Raw genomic sequence first — 24173 nt, 5'->3', positions numbered from 1 at the left:
GCGGGTCCGTCTAAAGAGACCACCCATGCCCAGGGGGCCATATAAAAATGGCACTGGGTCTTTTTTGTTTTAAAATGACCATGCACTTTTATGCCATCTAAGAAGTTAGAGAAAGCAGTAGCTAGTTTGTTGCGTTCCCCAACGAGCTAATACAGACAGAGCCCTGGCGGTGTATTACTTAAGCACTCAAGGACTGAGCAACATGTCAGTGGTTTAGTCCCACCAGTTACCCGCCTCTGCCCCCCACAAACACCCCCCCACACACACACACCCCAGGAAAGCTGAGAAAAGTGAAGCATCTGCTCCTATAGAGTTACAGCCTTGGAAGCTCTCGGGGGCCGCTGCACTGGGTCCAGTGGGGGCTCTGTGAGTCAGTACTGTCTTTGCAGCAGCGAACTGGAATGAGTGGGCACTTACCGCCCAGTTGAAGGTGATACATGGTTCTGTTCCCGAAACTATCTTAATCATTTCCACAAATTTGGGGGAAGAAGGATACTGGATTTTAAGTCACCCTTCGGGGGACAGCTATGGTTCCGTGTTTCCACTTTAAAGAGATACTGGTTAGTTCAAGTTCCATTGGAGACCTCCAGCACTCTCAGAATCTAGCTGTCCCTACAGACACGGTTGCTAGGGGACTTCCGAGTTTGAAGAGTGACTTCTAATTTATTGCTTCACCCCCCTGATTATCCATTTAGGTGGGGGGAGTCCCTTCTCTCTGGAACTGCTGAGTAGAAACAAACTGTCCACCTTTGATTACTACAAACCACTTTGGCCAACCAGCCATCAACCGATGGTCACTACTCTGGTAGTCCAGAGCAGAGCTGCTCCATACAGGTGTCTTGGCTGGAGATCTTAGGTGGTCTTGGCATCACCCAGTCACCTTCTGAAGACTGTGGGGCCCAAAGGAGGCCTGGTGACATAATGGGTTGTGTGCTGAGCAGCTAACCATGAAATCAGCAGCTCAAAACCACCAGCCACTCCCTGGCAGAAAGGTAGGGCTTTCTACTCCAATAAAGGTCGATGGTCTGGGAACCCACAGAGGCAGTTCTATGCTGCCCTACGGCGCTACTGGGATTTGGAATGCACTCTCTACCGTGGTGAGAACAGCCATCTGGCAACAACTAAAAAAAAAAAAAAAAGTTATTGCGAGTTTTCAGATTTTCCTAACTTGATTTAAAATCATATCTTAACCTATACTTGAGACCCTAACTCCTCTCTGGTTATGAGTTAAAACAAAGCAAAACAAAACAAAACAAACCACCGTCAGTAATCTCTGCTAGCTGGCATGCTCAAAATGGAAACTAAATATTATATTGCAAGCAGATTCAGAGGACTGTAATAAAACACGCATCAATTGTGAGAGATGTCCTTGTTACATTGTATTTCACCTCGCTTGAAATTACCTTATTGATTTAATAAAAGCTATGACAATCCTATTTTTCAACCACATAAGAAGGCTGAGTTTAGGACAAGTACGTCAGGAACAGGTTGGTCCTAATCTTTTCTTCAATGTTTCACTGAAGTCATATATTCGTATGTGCGCCCAGGCAAGCCCACGTAAGTTCCCCGTGGATTTCATCTTCTACCCATGCGACCGGCAACCAGACGAACAAACAGTATCCACTAGTTACTGCCTTCCCATGACCTCTGATAAGAACTGAATTGTGTCCTCTCAAGAAGTTACAATGAAGTCCTAATCCTTGGTGCCTGTGAACTTGACTTATTTACAATAGTGCCTTTGGAGATGCCACCTTTTAAGTTAGCATGAGGCCATGCTGGTGGAAGCGAGACCCTCATGCAATATGAGTGGTATTCTTATTTTCAAAAAAGAGAGAAAAGTGGGAAAGCCCCTTGAAGGGAAAGACAAGACTTGTGGGGAGCAGCATAATCAGTTAAGGAATGCCAGGATTACCGCGAGCAAGGAGAGAAGTGAGAAGCAGCCTCTTCGGCAGAGTCTCAGAAGGAATCCCACGTGGCTGACACGGTGAGGCAGTAACATTTTTGTTCTTATAAGCCCCCCAATTGGGGGCAGATAGCTACAGCAGCCCTGGGAACCTAATATAACTTCTAACAGGAGACTAGCCTACAGGTGCCTGTAATTTAAACATTACAGAAATGGGCTCAACATTATGCTTCTGAAATTCACCCAGGGTGCACAGAGTTAGAGAGTATTCTGTTTCATTCAGGTGTAGTATTCCACCGGGTGAATGTCTCACAGCTTATTTGTCAACTATTAATTGGCATTTGGGTCGTTGCCCGTTTCGGGCTGTTACATAATCACGATGCTATTAAGGTACATGTACATGTCTCTAGATGCCTACACACAAGTCCAGGGGTTGAAATTTGAGTCACTGTTATGTATATACATGGCTTTAGCAGGTCCTGCTAAACACCTTTCCCAAGTGACTACACTGATTTACACCCTCGCCGCCCTCTCACCTTGTATGTACGCAAGATCTGGCTGTCCTAACCATTGCCAACAGTCTACGGGCCCCAGGTGTTCATTTCAGCCTTTCTGGTGGATGTGCAGTAGCGTCTCTTCTTGGTTTTCCTTTGCACATGAGTACTTTTTCTTAAACCCACTGACCAACCAACTCTTATTACGATCCACACAGAAGAAAGCCTTTTCATAGTCAATAAAGCATAAGTCCTTTCTGATAGTCTCTGCTTTCAGCCAAGATCCACTTCGTATCAGCATTGAGATCCCTTCTTCCTCTAAATCAGTGGTTCTCAACCTTCCTAAAGCCATGACCCTTTAACACAGTTCCTCATGTTGTGGTGACCCCCAACCATAAAAGTATTTTCGTTGCTATTTCATACCTGTCATTTTGCTACTGTTAAGAATCGGGTGACCCCTGTGAAAGGGTCGTTTGAGCCCCAAAGGGGTCGCAACCCACAGGTTGAGAACCGTGGCTCTAAATCCTCCTCGAATCTCTGGCAGTTCCCCGAGGATGTACCACGACAACCACTTTCTAATTACCCTCAGCAACATTCTACTTGTGTAATATTAATGATACCATTTGATCATTTCCACCCTGCTGGTTCACCATTCGTATGGCACGGGCATGAATAAGGATCTCTTTCAGTCAGTTGCCGAAGCATCCGCCTTCCAAATCTCTTTGCTCAGACACGTGGGGCGCCTTCACTGCTACATCCAGTCTTTGAAACATTTCAATGGACAGTCTAGCCTATCGTTCCCCAGAGACGTGGCACTCTGCCGAGGACTTCAGAATCATTCAGTCAACCAATTCCTTTTGGTGCAATGACTTTATGGCTCCCTCCCATCTTCTCTTTGTGCTTCTTGTGCTGCACAATGTTTTGCCAATAAAACCCTTCAATATTGGAACTTGGTGCCGACTGCTTTCTTCACTTTATTTAGAGAAACGAAGACTGAGCTCTTCCCTTTTGATGTTCTAACCCCGGGTCTTCGCATAGTTCATTTGCTACGCTGTCTCCTCCAGCCATCCTTTGGAATTTTCCATGTGGCAATTTCACTTCAGCATTCCCTTTCCCTTAAGCCACTCTGTGTTCAAGAGCACAATTTCGGAGTCTCTCTTGACAACCCTTTCGATCTTTTCTTTCCTGCCAGTTGTCTTAAGGACCTTTGGCTTTCTTCACGTGTGGCATTTTTTGTTGTCATCCCACAACTGATCTGGTTTTAGCCATTAGTGTGCAATGGGCCCAGCCTGCTCTCGTGTCAGGTGGGAGAGACGCAAGGTCTGTCTTTGGCTCTCGTGGACTTGTTTAAAGTGTCCCCGGCTTCACCTTGAACTTGCATACGAACAATTTGTGGTTTGCTCCACAGTCAGTCTCTGGCCTTGTTCTGACTGCTGATATCAATGCCTCCAGCATTTCTTTTCCACCGATGTAGCTGACTGGATCCCTATTCTTCCATCCTCTGAGTTCTATGTGAATGGCTGTGTTTATGTTGTTGTAAAAAGGCAATTGTAATGAATAAGTTGTTGGTCTTACAAAATTCTATCATGCAATCTCCAGCGTCGTTTCTAGCACCAGGTACACATCCTCCTTTTTCAACATTGCGATCATTAGTACATAGCAATGCATATTGATTGCATGTTGGAAAAATCTCACCCTGAAGAAGTTTGTAAAGATCTTCAATTTCCTCATCATTAGCTTTAGTGGCGGGTATATAAATTTGAATAATAGTTGTTTTAACTGGTCTCTCTGTAAGTGTGTGGCTATTATCCTATCACTGACAGTGTCCTATAGGACAGATCTTAAGATGATTTTTTGGGATGATGAATGCAATACGGGTCCTTTTCAATATGCTATTCCTAGCACAGTATACCTAAAAACGGCCACAACCAATTTCACCTTTAAACAATCTTTATGTATTCCATTTCACTTTTGATGGCTTCCAATTTTCTCACACTCATGCTTTGTCCCTCCCCAATGACCACTATTTAAGGGGGTCTGCAGCTGTTTCCGTCAGAGTCGGACCACATCGGCAGAGGAAGGTCCTGAAAGCCTCCCTTCACCCACGTCGTGACGGTCAACGATGCTTTGAGGAGACAGTCCTCCCTGTTTGGAGCGTCCTCCACCCGTGTTCCCCTGCTACTCAGAAGCCTTTCACTGACTAATTCGTCCAGAAGTAGATCTTAGTCTCGAAGCTCTGCAGAAACCTGTCCACCAGAAGTGACCCTGCAGGGATCTGCAATACTGGTGGCATGCTTTCAACATCATGGCAACAGGCAAGCCAGCAGAGGCGGAGCACCACAGATGGACAGATGAGTAGTGGGCTTATTGATAGACCGGCCTGTTGGATGGCTGAGTGGAGATTCCGGGGGTAGGGGGGTGGTGTTCCAGCTGGAGATTAAAGGAATGTTTTGGGTTCCTCCAGTGTAGTAGCAGCCATGTCTGAAGATGGTTTTGACATGTGACTAGCTCAACTGACCAGTGGGTGAGGGGGAAGTGCCTCACGGGGTTGACCAATAGTGGGGTGGGGGCAGTGACAGGATGGTGACAGTCATGGTGGTAAGGGACTGGGCAGATGGGCGCAGTATTACACCCATCAACCACCATCTGCCGGCGATATTTCCTTTGCCTTTCTCTCATGGCCTAAGCTACTCAGGAAAAACTGCCATCATCCGCATCCCTTAATCCGTGTAATCTGAAGAATAATCAAGTACTGAAAACCCAGTTCAGAGCCAAAGATGGAGCCTCTTCAATCTCACTTCCTAGCGGGCCACTTAATTTTTAAATTAAGGTACTTCTAAAGAGATGCAAAATTGTTCACAATGAATCAAAAATGTAACGAAGAGAAGATGCTGAGCTGGAAAATGGATTCTGTTTCAAAACTCTGTGTGTGTGTGTGTGTGTGTGTGTGTGTGTGTGTGTGAGAGAGAGAGAGAGAGAGAGAGAGAGAGAGAGAGAGAGAGAGAGAGAGAGAGAGACGTTCCTTTCCATGGAAAGCCACTTTCCTATGAATTACATTTGTTGGGCATGTGAGTCAAGAACTTGGAAGAGAAAGACGTGACTCAGAACAGCTATTGGTACTATAAACCAAGCTGAGCATTCAGGGGTTCTGAATCCTGATTCTATTACATCCTCGTAATTACACACACACGCATGCGTGTTCTAAGGAGACATACAGATGCGTACCCATTCAGTCACACACACACATACACAGTAGTCAAAGCCTACTTTGCCTTTCAGGTTCTTCAGCTGACACCACCTGCCTCACCAAGCACATCACGTGCCAGCCAGTGCTCTGTGCCGACAATGGGCTGCTTCAATGGGAGTTACTAGTATTTCGACAAGCCTTGGATTCGCTCCAGTTAGCTATGGAGCTCTCTTTCTATCCCTCCAAGGGACGGTCAAGCTACTTAGCAGGCCTCCTGGGACTATGGAGATACTGACATTTCACAGGCACCCAGAAGTCACCAAGGACATATCTTTAGTTTCACTGTTAACGTAAGATGCTGTCTTGTATTAGCCAGGGCTCTTGGTTCCAAAGGGGAAAAGAAACGATTCAAGGTGGCTCAAGCAAACAGGAAGGCGTCTTCGAGGATTAGGTGATGGACTACCAACCGCCAAGTGGGCAATTCAAAAGCGGCTCAGTGGGAGAAAGACGGAGCTGTCGGCTTCTGGAAAGATTGAACCTCAAAAGCTTTACATGGGGTCACTCTGAGTTGGAACTGACTAGACGGAAATGGGTTTGGTTTCTGATGAGAAAATGGGGGGGGCGGGTTTGGTGGGCTTGCCTCATCTGGTCATGGGCCCGGCAGGGAAAGAGCTGGTCTCTCATCCCCACTTCTCTGCATTACGGCCCTGCTTGTACCTCTGCTGATTCCACAGGCAGATGGCATGCCCCTTGAGAGCTCTCAGACCCAGGGTGAGAAGTACCAGCCCCTGGCTTCGACTGAGTCATGTGCCCACTTGCTGAGGCTGGGAGTTCCCATAAGAGGTTTCCCCACCCCCATCACCACCCCCCACCCCCAACTGGGATTTATATTGCAGACACGTGAAAGGCGAGTCCTGGGTCCCCCAAAAGGAGGCAGATGCTCTGATAGAGCCACTGGTACCCGGACCATCCAATTTGGGCCTGGCACAGCTGGCGAAGTTTAAAAAGGCAAACTGGATTCATCCATGCTTCTTGGCCAAACCATGGGGAAACTGAGCGACTGAGGTCTCTCAAGAGCCAGGAAAGGTCATAAAGGAATGATCAACAGAGACAGGCCTTTATACGTGCTTTGCACTTCATCTCTCCCCACAGTGGCCTCCCAATCTTGCTCCGACTCCTGGGAAAGCCGGGAGGCTGGGTGAGAGCCTCTCCGCCCAACATTATCAAGGCCGACGGGTGGGTCTAACACCGCTGCAATTTGTGTCCAGTGAACAGAAGCAGTCATCCTGAACTCTGGGCGGGTCTGTCCCAGGAGGAGGGGCCAACCCATGGGTGCTGTGTTGGCTTTAGGATGGGGGAAGAAGACTTCATAGTGATTCTACAGAAATTTCTAAAGGTCTTTTTCATTGTAAGTATACCACCACCATCCCAGCTCCGGCTTATCTGAGACAAGAGTTTGCATTTTGGTCCAGGGCATAATTGGATGCAATCAAAGGCCGGAAGAGGAAGCGATGGGCGTTTCACTGGAAACTAAGCCGGAGGTTTCAGCTTTTCTAGGCCATAGCTGACTTTACCCGGAGTTTCCGAGAAGTAAAGGCATCTGCCAGGCTGCGAACGCTGCAACTCAACCGGAGAGGAGGTGTGCTGTGTTCTTGTTCTGTCCAGGTTGCTGTTTGGGGGATGGAGATGGTGCAGAACACCTTAGGGTGCTTGCTGCACAATACAGAACAGTTTCTGCTTATGGAACCCCCAAGAACCCCCAGGTCCTGCAGGCAGGTTACTGCATTTTTCACAACAGTCCCACGAAGTGAGTAACCAGAGCCCAGCTGACCGGCGGGAAAGGGACGCGGCCCACACGGAGCAGCTCGGTGACTTCAAGTCACCCCCGGCTCCCATGTCCGTACATCTCCAAGTCATGCCGCCTACCTGGGGGCGAGGAAGGTGCGAGCTGGCACCTGCACTGGCACCTTCAGCCAGACACAGCTCCTCCTCAGCCAGTGCACACAACAAGCACTTTGATCTTGCAAAATCTTGTCTTTATTTCCCCCTTTTCTTTTAAAGTAGCTCGGCTTTCCCCAGCGTCACTGGGCACTTAGGCAGAGACCGGACACCGGTTGCTATGACTGTGGCCACCATTTAGAAAGGCCAGTGGAAGGGCTGCCAACTCCACAGGGGCAGGGGCGGTGGGGCTCGGGGAGTGAGTTATTCTTGGAAGCGCACGCTGGTTGGCTAGAAAAGAGCGGCTGCTTGGGCTCCATTTACCCAGCAATGCACCACGGGGCTTGCGCATCCAGGCTGGCCCAGATGCACGAGCACACACTCTCGGCCCCACCACGGGCCCCACGGCAGGCCCTACCCAGAGACTGGCCGTCACACCTTCGGTCGTCAAGGCAACCACAGGGAAACCCAAACCTAACCTTGTGGTGTTCCCAGGTGGAGGCTTGAAGCGCTCTTCTGAAACTCTGCATGGGTGCAGTTTGCTCCGGCCACCTTCTAGAAACTTCATCGTTAAGTTTCCTGACAGCTGCATCCCAATGGTGCTGAATGCCCATTCACGCGTGGTTCAACAGTCCCTCAAAGGGCATGGCTTTGCCAATTACAGTTTAAGAGCAAGCACTTTAATAACGTTGGCTCTGCTGAGCATTGCCACCCGAGGCAGTTTAATCTCTGTATTTTATAACCTAGGTGATACCATTTAAGAGTCTAGCAAAACATGTTCAGGGCTCCAAAAGTTACTTTCTACAAAAATCTTTGTGCTGAGTCATTAAGTGCGGTATTCAATTTCTATCTCTATATAAACAAACAAAAAACACCCCCCCCAACTCAATGCCATCAAGTTGATGCAGGCTCACAGTGACCCTGTCGTAGCTAGCCTCAGCTTTCTCCTGCAGATTGGCTGGTGGCTTCGAACCGCTGGCCTTGCGGTTGGCAGCCCAACTCCTAACCCCAACCCACTACACGACCAAGGCTCCACTAGAATGAAAGGTGGCTCCAATTGCAAACAAAACATTCCTCCTGTTACAGAGTGATGCTGTGACTTGCTACAGCCTCCAACTCCGGGTGGCCCCAAGTCCACAGAACAGAAATGTCACCCCGTGCGGCACCACCGGGTCACGGCCGCCGCGGGTCCGCTGCTGGGCCACCGTGTACTCTGAGTGCTTTCCGTCCAGAGAGGCTCATTTTTCAACACAGCCTGGGATCACAGGCTGTTAGGGTCCATGGGCAGCGCTTTGCTCTGCGGGGCATGGCGGTGCCTGCGCCTCACTGGCCACAGGCGTCTTTGAAAATCGCCCGGGTTGACGTGTTTTAACCAACTCCAGCACATGCTCTCCATGACCACTAGAACGCAGGCGCAGGGAACAGCAGCCCGGTGCAGTCACCTCCCCCTCGGTCATGTTCGGAGACGAGCTTGCGGCCTGCCCTGGTGTGGTTCCATGAAACCCTTTGCAGACAACTCCAAGCAGAACTCTAAGACACTAGCTGCCAGGGGCACGGGACCCACTCCTTGAAGGAAAGGGGCTCCCGGGCCAGAGCAGGACAGAAGGTAATGAGAATGTGGGAAGAAAAAGTAGAGCCCACCCTTCTTTCTCTTACAACTAATTTTTTTTAAAAAACAGGTGTGCCTGGGGACAAACCTCAGAAGCTTTATGCACTGAAGTAGATGGCCTGGTTTGCAAAACACAAAAAAAGGGTCAGCCAGGGGAGCAGATTAGATGAAATAAGCCACGGGGGCTGGGGGTACCGGTTCCAACCCAATGGAAAGGCAGTGGTGGGGGAGAGCAGGGGAAGGGCGGGAAGGGGGTTAGGCAAAGCCTGCAGCCCAGAGGCTCCTAGAGACAAGGCAAACCCTTCCCCATCCAGTCAATTCTGACTTGAGCCTGCAGGGCAGAGGAGAACTGCCAGGGAGGGCTCATCTTCAACAGAAGCAGCCGGCCACATCCTGCTCAGACAGAGCACGTGGTAAGGTCGAACTGCCCACCTTCTAATCAGCAGCCTGGCACTTCACCTCTGTGCCAGCAGAGCCCCTGGTCCGGAAAGAGACCTGAGCACCAGGGGTAGAGGCCAGACTAGGGTGTTCATGTATTGGAATCCTTAGAAATGGAACTCATGACAAAGAGGGGCGAGTTTGGGAGACGGCTCCTCTGAAGAGAGGTACAGCTTTTCATCCTGAAGATACCTGCCTGGATTCAACACCCAACACGTTAAGCCTGCAATAGAGTAGACAGACCGACCGACCAAGCAAACAAACAAATAAGAAAAAGCTCCATCTCTCGCGGACTGTGTGCTAAGTGCCAGGCACTGTGACAGACGCCCCCATGTGCATAGCTGGCCTGCAGTCAAGCCAGAGACTCTGGAAAACACTGGCCTTAGCCCAACGGAGGCCAAGGTCAATCAGAGGGCACCCAGGGAGAGGGATTGCTTTCAGGCGTGACTGTCTATGCACATACGTCTAGAGCAAGGGACCGTTGTGAAATCCTTATGGGAACAGAAAGCCTCACCTTCCTCCCTCCAGGCGGCTGGTGGGTTTGAACTATCGACCTTCCAGCTAGCAGCCCAACACTTCCCAGACATCTCCACCACAGGTGAGAACCGGTATTCCCCAAAGCAAGCTGGCCTAAGGGTGGCAATCCACTTTCCATTGTGCACCCAGGAACACAGTGAGCACTAGAAGCAGATCTCCTTTCTGATTGGGGTGTGTGTGTGTGTGTGTGTGTGTGTGTGTGTGTGTGTGTGTGTGTGTGTGTGTTGGTGGTGACTCCTGTAGGCCACAGCAGGACCCACTCTGTGCCCTGCAAATGCCTTTCCATGTCATTAGCTCACCCAGTGGGTTGTCATATGTGAATGGACATAAAAATCTATTAGGCATGTTAGAGGATTCATTTTAATTCCGCCACTGCGGTCTGTAGGAACAGATTTCATAATAATTAGTGGCCCCGTTACAATGACAGGAAGAAGGCAGGCAGGCGGGGGAGAAGGTGAGGCAGGGCGCGGCCGGGCGTCACGCTGCCGCTCCCCGGGGAGGTCTGCAGGACCCAGTAGCTGATCAGTGGTGCTGGCAGTAGGTGGGTTTGAGAGAGAGGAAGCCAGGGCCTGGGCTCTGACCACACGGCTGGCTGGAGGTGGACAATTCACGTGTCTGGGTAACGAAACTCCAGTTCTAATATAACAGCCGACACCCAGACATGTGTAATAAAGCAAAGCTTACTGGTGGGGTGAAGGTGGTGGGCGCTAGGGCGGCGCAGTTATAGACTTGGTTGCTGACCACAGGGCTGGCAGCTGGCGTCCCCCCAGAAGCACGTTGGAAGGAAGGTCTGGGGATCTGCTTCCATAAAAGCCACCACTGAACATCTACGCCGTGGAGGCCAGCTCCATTCTGACACACGGGTTGGAGTACACCTGACAGCAACTGCCTGGGACTTACAGGTGAGGATCCTGCAGGCGGGCTGAGGCTGGGGCTGGGAGTCTGCTCAGAGAAAGAGCTGACAGAATGGCCAGGGGCGCCAAGTTGTCCAGGCAGCCACTTCTCTCTGAAGAGGCCTCCTTGGTGAGCTTGCGGCCATGGAGGGCAAAACCCGCTGCTGGAGTTTGTAGCAATTCATACAATAGGGTCTTTGGTTTGGTTTGTATCAGTCAGGCAAGAGGCTCACACAAAGAAGCTCACAGGCATCCAAGAAGACGCCAAAAGAAGGATCAGGTCAGGGGTGCGGAGTGCCTTAACCGTGAATCCCTGCTCATTAAAGCAACTCAGCCAGGGTTTCCAAGAAGAACTATCCTGGTTAGTTTGACGGGCGAGTGGAATGAAGAGGAGGGTGGGTCGGGCGTCAGGGCTGTTTCTCAGGGAAGAACAGCAAAGCCAATTACTAAACCCAACCCAGGCCATGGCCTTCGACACCATCCCGTATCAGAGGGACTCTATAAGACAGGGTGCACAACTGCCCACAGGGTTCTGAGACTGTATCTCTCTCTCCACGGAAACAGGCAGCCTCGTCTTTCTCCCTCTGAGTGACTGCTGGGCTCAAACCTCTGACCCTCATAGCCCCACACTTAACCCAACACTGAGCCATCAAATACAGAATTCACCAACTCAAGGCTATCAAGTGGATTCGGACGCATAGTGACCCTTTAAGAAGCGAGCTGGTGCAAGAGCTAGACTCATTTAAAAAGGAGGAAATTATTTTAAAGCTTCTTACTTATTTGTGATTTGGGAGAGATTCTAATCCTAATTTTAAAAAGACTCCTATGGAACAGAATTCATGAACTACAAGGCTTATCCATCCAGGTTTCAGAGCCTCACAAGGCACCGATCATTTCAGGAAACCTGGACGTTTCTGTAACTTTCTTTCTCCCGAGTTCGGAGTGCCTGGTGGTGTAGAACTGCTGACCTTGCAGTTAGCAGACAATAGGAAACGTATTTCAGACCCAGAAAGACTGTAAGGCAGAGTGCCGTGGACACCTGCCGGGAAGGTGGGGAATAAGCTCGGTCTGTCCGGGCCTATCCAGGGCCCGCCATTGTCTCCTCTGGCTCTCTGCTGGGCTTGCATTTTTTGTCCAAGAGCTGAAGTGACCTCTAGTCCACGGCCACTACTCACCTACGCCACTTGTCTCTAGCCGCCTGAGTGGCATTTAAAATAGATACTGCAAAATGACCAAATTGCCTTCCATTATCCTCAAATTTGAGAGGCCATTCAGCAGCTCCTCCCTCCCTGCCAGCAGAGTTCTGAGACCGGAAGGCAGAGTCCCTGCAGCACATTGTTGCAGTTGGTTTGAACTGGGAAACAGAAGCATGCGAGGAAGCATCTGGGCAACAGCTTGGAAACCAACAGCGGATAGAAAACAAGGCCTGCCTCTGCCATTGGCCCACCTTGTTGCAGGTCCTGACAGCCATCACCTCATCCTCCGACGTCACGCTGCATTTCCTGTGGTGGGTCTCTGGGCAGGTGACACTGTCCTGGGGGCTGTGGAAGCACTCCTTCCCTATCTCTTTCCAGAGGCACAGCTGGTGGATCTGAACCACCAACCTTGCAGTTTTACCCCCCTAGATCCACAGGGCTTCCATCCCTATGGGCAGAACCTATCAGCGGCATTCTCCCCTCTTCTTGATTACCCAGAATGGCTCCTCTTCTGTCTACAAAGAGGGGGAAAGAGAACACGTGCAGACTCAGGAGCTGTAAGGACAGTGGTCCTCAAAACTTTATAAAGAGGGGGCCAGTTCACGGCCCCTCAGCCCACTGGAGGGCCGGATTACAGTTTTAAAAAAACCCAACTATGAACAAATTCCTATGCACACTGCACATATCTTATTGTTAAGTAAAAAAAACACAAACGGGGCAAAAACACCCGGTGGGCAGGATAAATGTCCTCGGTGGGCTGCATGTGGCCTGCGAGCTGTAGTTTGAGGACCCCTGCTGTAAGGTATACAGGTAAGCAGCAAGCAGGTGCTAAGCAGGTGTATCTCCTCTTTACTCGAGCCCTCAAACGTCCCCTGCCTTCATTCAGGGTGTCGCCCTGCTTTATATACCTGTGGCTTTATCTGCATGCATTACAACTCAATGTAAAGAAAACCAAAATGCTCACCACTGGACTGGTGGGTAAGTGATGACAACGTGGGGAAGATGGGCGTTGTCAAGGATCTCTCTCATACTGTTTGGGTCCACAATCAACACTCACGGATGCAGCAGTCACGGGGCACTGCACTGGATGCCCCTCCCCAGTCAACAGCACCTGACAGCAACACTCTTGTTTGCGGGCATAACAAAGAAATTGCTTGATTGCCTACTACCACCCACCAAGAGAATCAAAAGGTATGAATTGGAAAGAGTATGTACATTCCTGGGTTACACACTGCATCTTTGTCGTTGCCTCTAGTAACCAAATCTATAGGTAAGTCAAGTCAGGACAGGCATATTCGGTGGTTCTTCTGTAGCCAACACTTAAGACCTAGTTCCCCAACTAGCAGATCAGTGGGGTCTCCCAGAGATTTCGTGAAAAGACAGCTCCCTGGGCCCCTCCCCCTAAAGACTATGATGCATTTGCTTGTAAACGGAGCTCAGGGCTTGGTAATTTCACCAGATCTCCAGGTGAGTCCAATGATCAGCTATGCTTGGGGACCTGGGCTTGAGAGTTAAAAAAAAAAAAAAGGCTCAGAGCCTTTTCAGTTATTTGAAGTGACGGTGACTGTTAGGACGAATGGGTTGCTCATGGGGCTGGTTCAATGAGAGGGCAAATGTACGTGACATTCAAGGACCAGCCCTCTTGTCTATAACGTGAACAGTCACAGCCTGGGGGCTGCAGGCATCCAAGAGTCCTGCACGTGCGTTTGTGCTCTCCCATTCGGCTTCCTTCAAGCATGCAGGCAGATACAGCGAACGAGAGACATCACAAAGGAGAATTCAGCTTCCAGAGTTGAGGCAGCACCCTCACGCCCCAACTCTCACCCTAACCCTTCCCATTGTCAGATGCGCCCAAACCAAATGGGCTGTGTTTAATGGATGAGGGTTTAAGGGACATCTGAAATCAGTAATAGTTTAATTCTCAGCAATTAGAATCATTAGGGAGCTTTGTAACCCCCAAAAGTAAGAGAACTCCTTCGCCCCGTGTACGCACTCAGCTCCAGACATCTGACTGACATCTCCCTCCAGCTCTTGCCCTGCAGAAACACGCAAGTAGGCAAACCTAAGGTGCTTCGAGCCACGTCACTGAACGTGGAACTTAATAAACATAGGGTTCCCCAACCCCCTTCCTTATAAGAAAAGAGAAAGCAAATCCCTTTTCTGAAATGATTCCAGACGGAATTAAGAGGCACGTCGCTGCTACTGTTCTGGAGAGGATATAGAGATGGCCATGACTTTGCAATTCACTTCCAAAAGCCAGAGCCTCATGCTACTTTTATGATCTGAAGGGAAATATATATGCATATTTATGCATATGTATATATGTATATATATTTAAATCGTGTGTTCATTTTTGAGACTGGAGGGAATCCCTTTTCTTAAACACTCAAGATAGCAACTGTGCTTATTAAAACGAGGATCAATCCACTTAATCCAACAGCGTAAATCTGACCTGGAGTCAAGCAAACTCCTAAGTGCCCCGGATTATTATTTCACAGTCTCCTTAGGAGCACAATCGGATGCCATGGCCTATAAAATACCAACAGTGTCAACCGCGTGACAAAATTTTCTTTTATGACAGTTTGGCTTCTCTGGAAGCCTGGGACAAACACCATTTTCTGAAACTGATTTCGATTCCTGACAGCAGTAGCTGGGCCCCAGTTTGCAATTTAAGGAGAAGAGGCGTAACATCAACCAACCCACCCAAATCCACGAAAACCGTCCCTCTACACCAGCACAGGTCGACAGCTTTTGGTCCAACCAAATCCACGCGCTTTGGGTCCATCAGACTGCCCAGGCCCTAGTCAATGAACAGAGGCTGAACAGGCTAGGAAGATGAGAGCCGGGGGCCCCCACCGTTTCCAGCTTTTCCCACTCGGCAAATATCTCAAACAGCAAGTAATCTCCATGCCACACACACATTTTATTCCCCCTGAAAGTATACGGAATGCAACTGATTGCTACTTTTAACAGCCTGTTCTTTGACTTTGTTCCAAGATTTTCACCGGAGAGATGCGAGGCAGTCCGCATCCCTTGAACACTCTGGGAAGGAAATGGTACAGGCAGCTGCAGATGGTGGGCCGGGCAACGGATGCAGAATAGAGCATCCTCAACCTTCCAGGCACGCATGGATGTGGCAAGACATGCAAGGAGGCACTGAACCTCGACAATGGAAAGAGTACCAGGCCCCCAACACCTGCCTTGTCGGCCCAGCGCATCAGATACATGCTGGTACAGACCCATTTATGCTACTGTTGCCTCCGGACTGCCAAGAGAGCCACATTTGCTCCAAGGGCTGCTGGAGTAAGCGCCAGCAACAACAGAGCAAAGGCAGAATCCCTAGAAGGCCGATTTCGGACTAACGATCCACAGCTCCTAGGAGATCCGGCGAGGAAGACCAGGCCCAGCCTGTGGCACTCACTTCCCTGAAGCGAGCCCATAGCTGAGCAGGGCAGCCACAACCTGAGGAAGACCAGGCACAGAGCAACAATCGGGGTGGGGGGGTGGGGGGAGGATCTCTGGAGACCTACCTTGCAGAAGGGAGCCGTTTCTCTTGAAGAATGTGCTGCCTGGCCAGATGGGTGGACCTGATGTGCTGGAACAGAAGAGAAACAAACATCAGCCAATCTCACTTCTACTGACCTGCTCAGGCAGCATTCGCTTGCACCCTCTGCAAAGACATGCACTCAAACCCGCCTCAAAGCATTTCCCCGAGGATACGTTGTTTTCATTTACATTCATCGATACGTCCAACCAGGCCTTCTCCAGACACACACACTGAAAATGGCCTCAAACCATTCCAATTATACCTCACTTAGAGGCCCCGAACCCCCAAACCCAAACTGATGCCAACTCACAGCGACCCTACAGGACAGGGCAGAACTGCCCCGGTGAGTTTCCGAGACTGTAGGTGGTTACGGAAGTAGACAGTCCCATCTTTCCCGGCTCACAGAGTGGACTGGTGATTGCAAACTGCTGACCTTCTGGTTAGTAGCCCAATGCGTAACCACTGCACCACCAGGGCTCCTCTGAACCTCTGAAAACACGTCTTTAAAGACTAGGGTGGCTTTACTATAAGCAGACCTGCTATTTGACAGTTCAGGACCTACCTGTCCACAAGGGTGTTCTTATCGGTAGTATCCTGCTTGCTAGCTTACCCTATTACCTCCTGGGTCCTCAGCATCTCTGTCAGGGACACAAAACCAAACAGCAGGTTCACATGGCTCAAAGGCCGAGTTTCTAATTCAGAATGTACCTGGACACATACTCATAAATGTCTGACTTTCTACGGCCAAGATCCCCTGCCCATGTAGCCTAAGACCAGAGGTGTTTGTCAACTCTTCTCAGTACCACTTGCCCAGTCACAAAAGCACACTGACTTTTCTTAGCATCTCCACCACGGGTGCTTAATATACAGAAATGGTCTTCCACCACGTCCTCCCTACCCGCAGCCTCTTGTTTCCCATCCCATTTCCAGTTTCTTGCTTTAAAATGTTGCCTTCCATCCCCTATGAAACGTTCTTGCTGCTCTGTTGCCACACACAGTCTGGTAACCGGAGAAGCAAGAAAATAAGCAAGATCAATACATCATGCAGACACTTACTGCATTTCCATAGGAGCATTTTCCTGGTTTTAAGACATCCAATGAAAAACGCTATAAGCAAGCCAGTCTTAATCAAGCATCCTTAGAGGGAAAAGGAGGCCGCTCTAAGTCATGGCTTGGTTGAGATGAATGTGGGAAAGCCAGGCGCTCAGTCACCAACATGAGGGCATCCAACCCCAAGAACCAGTATAAATCCCTTTCACCACAAAGGCCCATGGGAAATGATCTTGGTTCATGTATTGCCAATCACCCTCAGCGATTAAAAAAAAAGTTTGCTTGAAATGATATAGATCTTCAGTTCGGTATATGCACAGCCTCCTTCTCTTACACACACACACACACACGCACACGCAACGTGACATCCGAGGGCTTACACAACTGCTTCACCCTTCAACGCAGCTCACTAGCACCGCAGGACAGCAATGGTGTCCAATAAGGAGAAGTGTCAGCGGAACGTCCGGCTGCCTGGGACGTCATTCCCAGAGGCACGAAGCGCACACAGAGGGACCTAGTACACGGCCAGGAAGAAGGAATAGAGGAAAGAAGCAAAGACCATGGCAGTGAAAAGATCATCCCACCCTCTCAGCACTTCAACAGGTCTGCGTGCCTTCTTTGGTCACTCTTGTCTGGGGAGCCGCCAGGGTAAGGAGGCCTGGCGGCACCGTTAAGCACTGCGCCACCAACTACAGAGCTGGCGGTTGAAACCCATCAGCTTGGGGCAAATAAAGAGGAGGCTGTCTGCCACTGTACAGAATCCCAGGAGCCGTTCTACTCTGCCCTATAGGGCGGCTCGGAGTCAGAATCAACTGGATGGCAGTGGGGTTGGCTTGGGTTGTAGCCACTGGCTGAACGGGGTGTAGACACCGAGGCTGGTGAGCTCAGTCTCCCTGCTGTTGGCACAGCCCACTCGGAGGCACCGGGGAAGAGAGACGGGGCAGTCTTTGTCCTAACCTTCACAACCTTAGAACCACCCACCCTGGGGCAGTTCTGCTCTGAATACGTGAGACGGAAGTTGCTGTGAGTCAGAAGTGACTGGACGGCAACTCCCAATGCCACACGCAGGGGGCAAAGAGGAGGCAGTGGGTCCGTGGCAGAATTCTCACCTTTTAAGCCACTGCGCCTCAGGTGTACCCACCACCCGGGCAGTAGAGGCTCGCCTGTTGCTTTGTTGCTGAACAGACTTCATGGGTGCGTCCAGGCTGAGTGAGTCTAGGAAGAAAGGCCTGGAGATGGATTTCCAAAATCTAGCCAACAAAGCCCTGTGGACCAAAGCAGTACGAGCAACAACTAGTCCAGGGGAGGACACCGGACAGGGCAGGTAGCAGAGCTGCCTGCAGCCGGACCCCCAGACCTGGCAGCTGTGACCACAGAGCCTCCAGAGTCTCTTTTCTCATTCTGCATTGGGGTGTTTTTTTAAATGCTCAAAGTTGCGAGGCGAATGATGTGCATGAAAATGCTTAGGATTATCTTTTAACAACTCCAGCCAGCTCCCGGGATTTTACCATCTTATTTTTATAAGAAGGCAGGGAAACAGCAAGCTGGCTGTTGCCAGTATGAAATCATCTGATTTATAAAGATATTCAAAAACGGAGGCCATCATTACAGGGGAGTCTGCGCTTCCAGAGAATTCAATAATTGAGTATTACCGCGGGAGCCTGCATATCCAGCTTACTGCCATCCAAATCTCCGCTTTATCCCGACCTTGATTTGGCTGGAAACTGAGCAGGCGCTGGGGATGGAGCGAACGTGAGGAAGTGAGGTCGGATAAACCCGCAGGTTTAGATAAGAAACTTCTCTGCAGGACCCAAATCTGCGGAGCCATTCTGCCAGCATCCTTCTAAGGAAGTCCAGTTGCTGATCAGAATGCCAGAGCCCTGCCGCTCATTGGTGCTGGGGGAGGGGGAGGGGCTTGCACTGGGACACCCTCAGAAGCCCATCTGACCTGGGGAGGAGCACAAAGGAAAGGGAAAGAGGAAGCAGGCAGGCAAAAGCAAAATATTCCGCGGCTTCTAAGGGTCCCAGGTGGCACAAACTTCAGGTGAAGCACTCAGCTACTAACCAAAGGTGGGCAGTTTGAGTCCACCATCAAAGCCTCAAAGGAAGAGGGGACCGGCCTCTCTTTGCTCTCCAGAGGAGCAAGACATTGCCAGGAGCAGAGCACCCAGCTCTGCTCAGACGTGCTCCGACACCATGTAGCTACACTGACTGGCAAGTGGCTGGCTGGCGAGGGACTTCCTGTCATGAAGAGCCACCAGCTCTATCCAAGCCCCTGCTGTTTGATCTACAGATGGCTAGATATGCCTGCAGGAAGGCTGATAGCCATCTCCCCAGGGGCAGGAAGGGAAGCTGCGAACTGTTTTTACTTTCTTCCAGGTGGGGTCACCTCTGCCTAACTGACCTTTAAAGCTCAGGGTTAGGTTTGAAATACAAACCGAAAGCATCTCTCCATTGGGTCAACACTACTTACTCACTATAGGCAGTCCTTAAGCTTCCGCCTTGAAGTGGTTATCCTGTTTGTGTAACATGCTCAAGGTCCCGGCTCAAAACCAGGCAGAAACAAGTTCACAGGTATTTGGAACCCTGGTGAAAAAAGGGGTAAGGTGTTGAGCCACTGACTGCAAGGTCAGCAGTTCGAAACCACCGGCCGCTCCTCAGGAAAATGACGAGGCTTTTGACCCCTATAAAGATTTACCAATATAAGGAGGCTCCAGGAGGGAAGAGACTTGCCCAAGGTGCCATGTGGCAGGACCGTGACCAACCAAGACCTGATGGGGACTCCTGGGCCAGCCACACCACAGATACATAGAAACCCCCTGCCCCAGTTTCACTTCTCACCTGGGCTACTCCAAGGCCAAGTCCCAGGCTAGGAAAAGCCATCAGGCTATCCGTATGTGACAGACAGGCAAGCAGGCACCTGTGCACAGAAACAATACAGCACAGGCACCCTTGTGTCTCCTTTTAATATTGCTTGAGCGAAATCCCAGGACCTTCAGCCACGCAAGCCAAGCCAATTTGGTGACAAAGGAAACCAGCCATGGGCTAAAGGGGCTGGGCCAGCCAGGTGGGCAGTGGGTAAACTGGCATTTGAGCACAATGATCATTACGCCCAGCGCCGGGACAGCAAGTCCTGACACAAGTGGCAGAGGTCACCTCCCTGGAGCCCCGGGCCCAAGAGCGGTAATTCTGAGTTCCCCCAAGGGCCTCGAGTCAATAGGGCTAAGGTGTCTCATGGTGTGATAGTATGATCGGTCACTCTCGAAGAAGGGGCGGCGTTATGGGGTGAAGAAGAGGCACTGTTATGGGGTGAAGCGCATCCTCTGATTGACAGAGCCCCGGCGGCTCTGTGGGGTAAACTTAGGATTATTAACCACACAAAGTTCAAACCCATTAGCCATCCGGCGGAAGAAAGAGGAAGCTGTCTGCTGCCGGAAACACTACTGACTGGTTCTCTTCTGCCCCATGTGCCACTGCGAGTCAGAACCAACACCAGCACTCCTGAATGGACTTTGGGGCTCTACGGTTCTTCTTTCAGAGGCCATCAAGCCAACAGTATTCTGCGGTAGGCTGGTCTTGATCCTCAACTGTTCTGAAGCCAGTTGCGATGGCGTCCGTGTAGACATCCGGCACGGGCCCGGCACACTCACATTAGCACATGCTTCCTGGGGCTCTCGTGGGTTGGTTTAAGGGAAGGCGACTGTCTCAGGCTTTCTTCTGAGGCACCTGTGGGTGGATTCAGCTTCTTTCTAAAAGAAGCCAGGCGCAATCAAGAAATCCAGGAGAGTGGGAAGATGGCCCAAGGCTACCCAGAAATGCCTGGGGCCACGAGACCCCAAAGGAGCCTGGGAAGGGTCTAGCCCTTGAGATGACATGGTGCGGCCACTGCCCTGGACCGGATTTCCAGCCTCAAAGCTGTGGGAAAAAGGCTGCTGGCTCCGAAAGCCAGCCCTCTTTGGGGTTTCTGCGCCTCCCTTATAGCATGCTGTACTGGCCAGCTTCACAGGGTCGCTGGGGCAGGATGACCTCACGGAGGCCAGATCCACAGGGAGCACTCCGAGGAGAAGGAGGACTATCGCTGCCGGGTGCCAGTTCCGACTCATAACCACCTTACAGGACAGGGACTCTGAGGCTGTGGTCCAAGCAGGCAAATATCAGGAGCTAGTGGGATCCACGTGTCCACCTTCCGGTTAGCCATCCAGTGTTTAACCGTTCACAGCTCCCTAACCAGGCTTCCTTCATAGGGTGCTACTCAACACGCGCGTGCGCGCACATACACGCACGACTACACACACACACACACACACACACACACTGTCATGGAGTTGATTCTGACTCACAGCAACCAGGTAGGTCATGGTAGACCTGCCCCTTTGGGTTTCCAAGACAGAACATCTTGGCCAGCAAAGAAAGCCTCATCTTTTTCTCACCTGACTTCACAAAGCGGCTGGTAGTTTCAAACTGCTGCCCAAGTGGCTTATCAAAGTGGCCGAAAATCAGTAGTGTCTAGGGGCGTGTTCACCAGCATGAGTTGCCCTTCAAAAAGGCTGGTGTTCTTCTCCAAAAGCCCCCATATTTTTAGGGCCTGTCCACTTCCACCCGGCATGTCTGGGGCTGGCGCCTTCTCCACACCAACCCACTGCCTCTGATGAGTCCAGCTCACAGCGCCCCTGTGAGATAGCGCAGGACTGCCTCGACAGGTAGAGGCTACTCGGCTTTCTCCCACAGAACGGACAACGGGCTGTACCTTTTGGTTAGAGCCTGATGCTTAAACCACGGTGGCACGACGGCTCCTGGCTCCAGCCTTCTTGTCCTTTAAAGATCAACTCAGATTCCACGTCCTTGGGGTATACGTCTGGTCGCTCCCATTCTGGGGCTGCGCCCTCCTCTGAAGACCCCTGCTAATGATTCCTGGGTCCCTTTGCTGTTGTTTCCTGACTCACACCTGCCATGCCCAGGCCACAGTTGTATGGTGCCTCAGCTTTGAGAGCTGAGAGCGGGCAAAGACTAAAGTTACACCCCTCCAAGCACACAGACACAGCGCACAAAAAGACAGCCGTCTCTGTCCCACTTACAAGAAAATACAGCCTTAGAGTCCAGTCTGATTCTGACTCTACCACCCCAGTGAGATCCAGACACCCGAACTTTGTCCAGGAGCAGAAAGCCTCCTCTTTCCCCTGCAGAGTGTTGGTGGTTTAAAACAGCTGGCCTTGAGGTTTGCAGCTCAATGCCTAACACCCATGGGTGACACCCACACCACTAGGCACCTTGTCTTATTTAAAAACCAAGCCAAACTCTCTGCTACCAAGTCCATGCCCACGCAGAGTGACTCCACGGCACAGGGTAGAACTGCCCCTGTGAGGTTCTGCGACTACACCTATACAGGAATAGGTGCCATCTTTTTCGCGTGGAGCAGTTGGTGGTTTCGAACTAGAGATCTTGAGGATCACAGTCCAGCGAGCAACCACTAAGCCACCAGGGCTCCTTCGTCCTTCCTAAGTCCTTCTGAGAAAGAGTGGGAATGCAATTTACAAGTCCCAAACAGCGTGATTGCAAACACTGAGGATTTTACAGTATCGCTTATATATACATAAATGAATTTCTTACAACAGAACTAGCCTGGATAGTAACATTGTTTCTTTTGCCACTATGCACATCTCAGATGAAAATTTTAAAACCTTCATAAAAGGGTGAAAATTGTCAACCACATTATAGATGGTAATAGATTAAAAAACAAACAGCACACTGCCATAAACTTGGTGTCAACTGATAAGCTACCACTTAAGCCCCTGTGAGTTCCCAAGGCTGTAACTCTTTATGGGAATAGAGCAGCTGGTGGTTTTGAACTGCTGACCTTGAGCATCTCAGCCCAACCCATAACCCTCAGGGCTCCTAAGGATTAGGTTAGGCCATTGAGATTACTCCTTTCTGGTTGCCTCGATTACCTGGGATAAATAACTAGAGAAGTCGCATCTCTAGTGGCTACTGTGGCCTGTTGGGGCGGGTACACTGAAGGAGGTCGGCTAAAACCACAGCTATGGCTGGGCGGCAGAGAGCCCGGGAGGGGCTGCAGAACAGAGGCAAAGGTGTTTATCATTGTCTTTGTGCTACACAGTTTCTAATTTTACATATGAAAACCAAGGCATCATTCAGCCGAGTACATTATTTGCATGCGATATTTGCATTTGTAAAACACCCACATTTACTTTTACAGCTTAATGGGCCCCCCTTTAAATGGGCCACTTTCTATAAATGCAGCTCACTGGTTCTCCACTCAATGGCGCTGATAAGAAAACGACTCCTTTTACATGCAAATGAACCCGCTAATCACAATTAAAACACTGGCTTTGGGGAAGGCGAGGCAGCTGTTCCCAGAGTAGAGTCTCAGGAGGAGCCTGGGGCTTCCGCCCATCTGCCCAGAGCCCCTGGGATAAACTCAAGGTGCTCAAAGAAGCGGCTCCTAGATCTGTTGCCCTGTTCACAGGCCAAGGGGTTCCAAAGGACAGTGTGTGGACTCCACAGACTGTGAGCCCCCCTCACTGTCATCCAGTGGATTCTGACTCATCGTGACCCTACAGGACAGGGTGGAATTGCCCCTGTGGGTTTTGAAGACCTTAACTCTTTAGGGGAGTGGGAAGCCTCATCTGTCTCTCACGGAGTAGCTGGTAGTTTTGAACTGCTGACCTTGCAGTGAACAGCCCGTGTGTAACTACTGCATCCCGCAAGACCCAAGCAGGTGGTATAGCCATCCTACTGTCTTCCAGTTATCCATTCAATGAGTAAGAAGACTTTGTAGCTACTTGGGTATCTGGTGTTGAAGCCACACTAGAAAGGAAGGACCGTGGCTGGGTAAGCAAACCATAGGAAGAATGCCATCCACTTCTGGATCCCCAGCTGCAAGACCACTGCCTCTGAATTCCTTCTTGACGATGCTGTGAATGATAACCAGACACTAGAACCCTCTGGACAACCACCGTCTTGTTCGACAAAAACCATGGGCAATCAATCCCCTTTCATGCATGGGGTCTACCCTGACCCCTCCATCCTCATCTATCCTTCTCTCAACTCCAAACGAGCCGCCCTGGGCAAACTGACACCAACACAATTTGTCCCTGAGGTTCCCCAGCTGCTCCTGGAGGTGACAGAGCTCCAAAGGCCTCACTCAGCACAGGGCCCGGTGCATGGTGCCTGCTCAGTAAGTTAACTGTTAGCAATTACCACAGCTCCTGGGGAGCTGAAAGCTGGGTTCCGCCCCCCAAGGAATCCACCACACAGCTGCCCCCTCCCAGCTCAAGGAGCAGCTTGGCCCAGACTGGGAAGTCAATGGAGAAGGGTGGGACACACGGTCCTCACAGACCATTCGAAGAGCACCCCCCTGATT

The 24173-nt window shown here is 50.5% G+C and overlaps 1 protein-coding gene across 2 annotated transcripts in view; it reads right to left on the bottom strand.

Moving 5' to 3' along the window:
- FOXN3 (forkhead box N3) overlaps positions 1 to 24173 on the bottom strand; it is a 387032-nt gene that overhangs the window by 93500 nt on the left and 269359 nt on the right. For both annotated transcript variants that reach the window (XM_075531908.1, XM_075531907.1), the window contains one exon: positions 15726 to 15790. In XM_075531908.1, coding sequence (XP_075388023.1) covers positions 15726 to 15790 — 65 coding nt within the window. The remainder of the gene's footprint in view (positions 1 to 15725; positions 15791 to 24173) is intronic.

This window comes from Tenrec ecaudatus, chromosome 14, assembly GCF_050624435.1.
Source record: "Tenrec ecaudatus isolate mTenEca1 chromosome 14, mTenEca1.hap1, whole genome shotgun sequence".
Taxonomy (NCBI): domain Eukaryota; kingdom Metazoa; phylum Chordata; class Mammalia; order Afrosoricida; family Tenrecidae; genus Tenrec; species Tenrec ecaudatus.
This window is presented reverse-complemented; position numbering and strand designations above follow the sequence as displayed.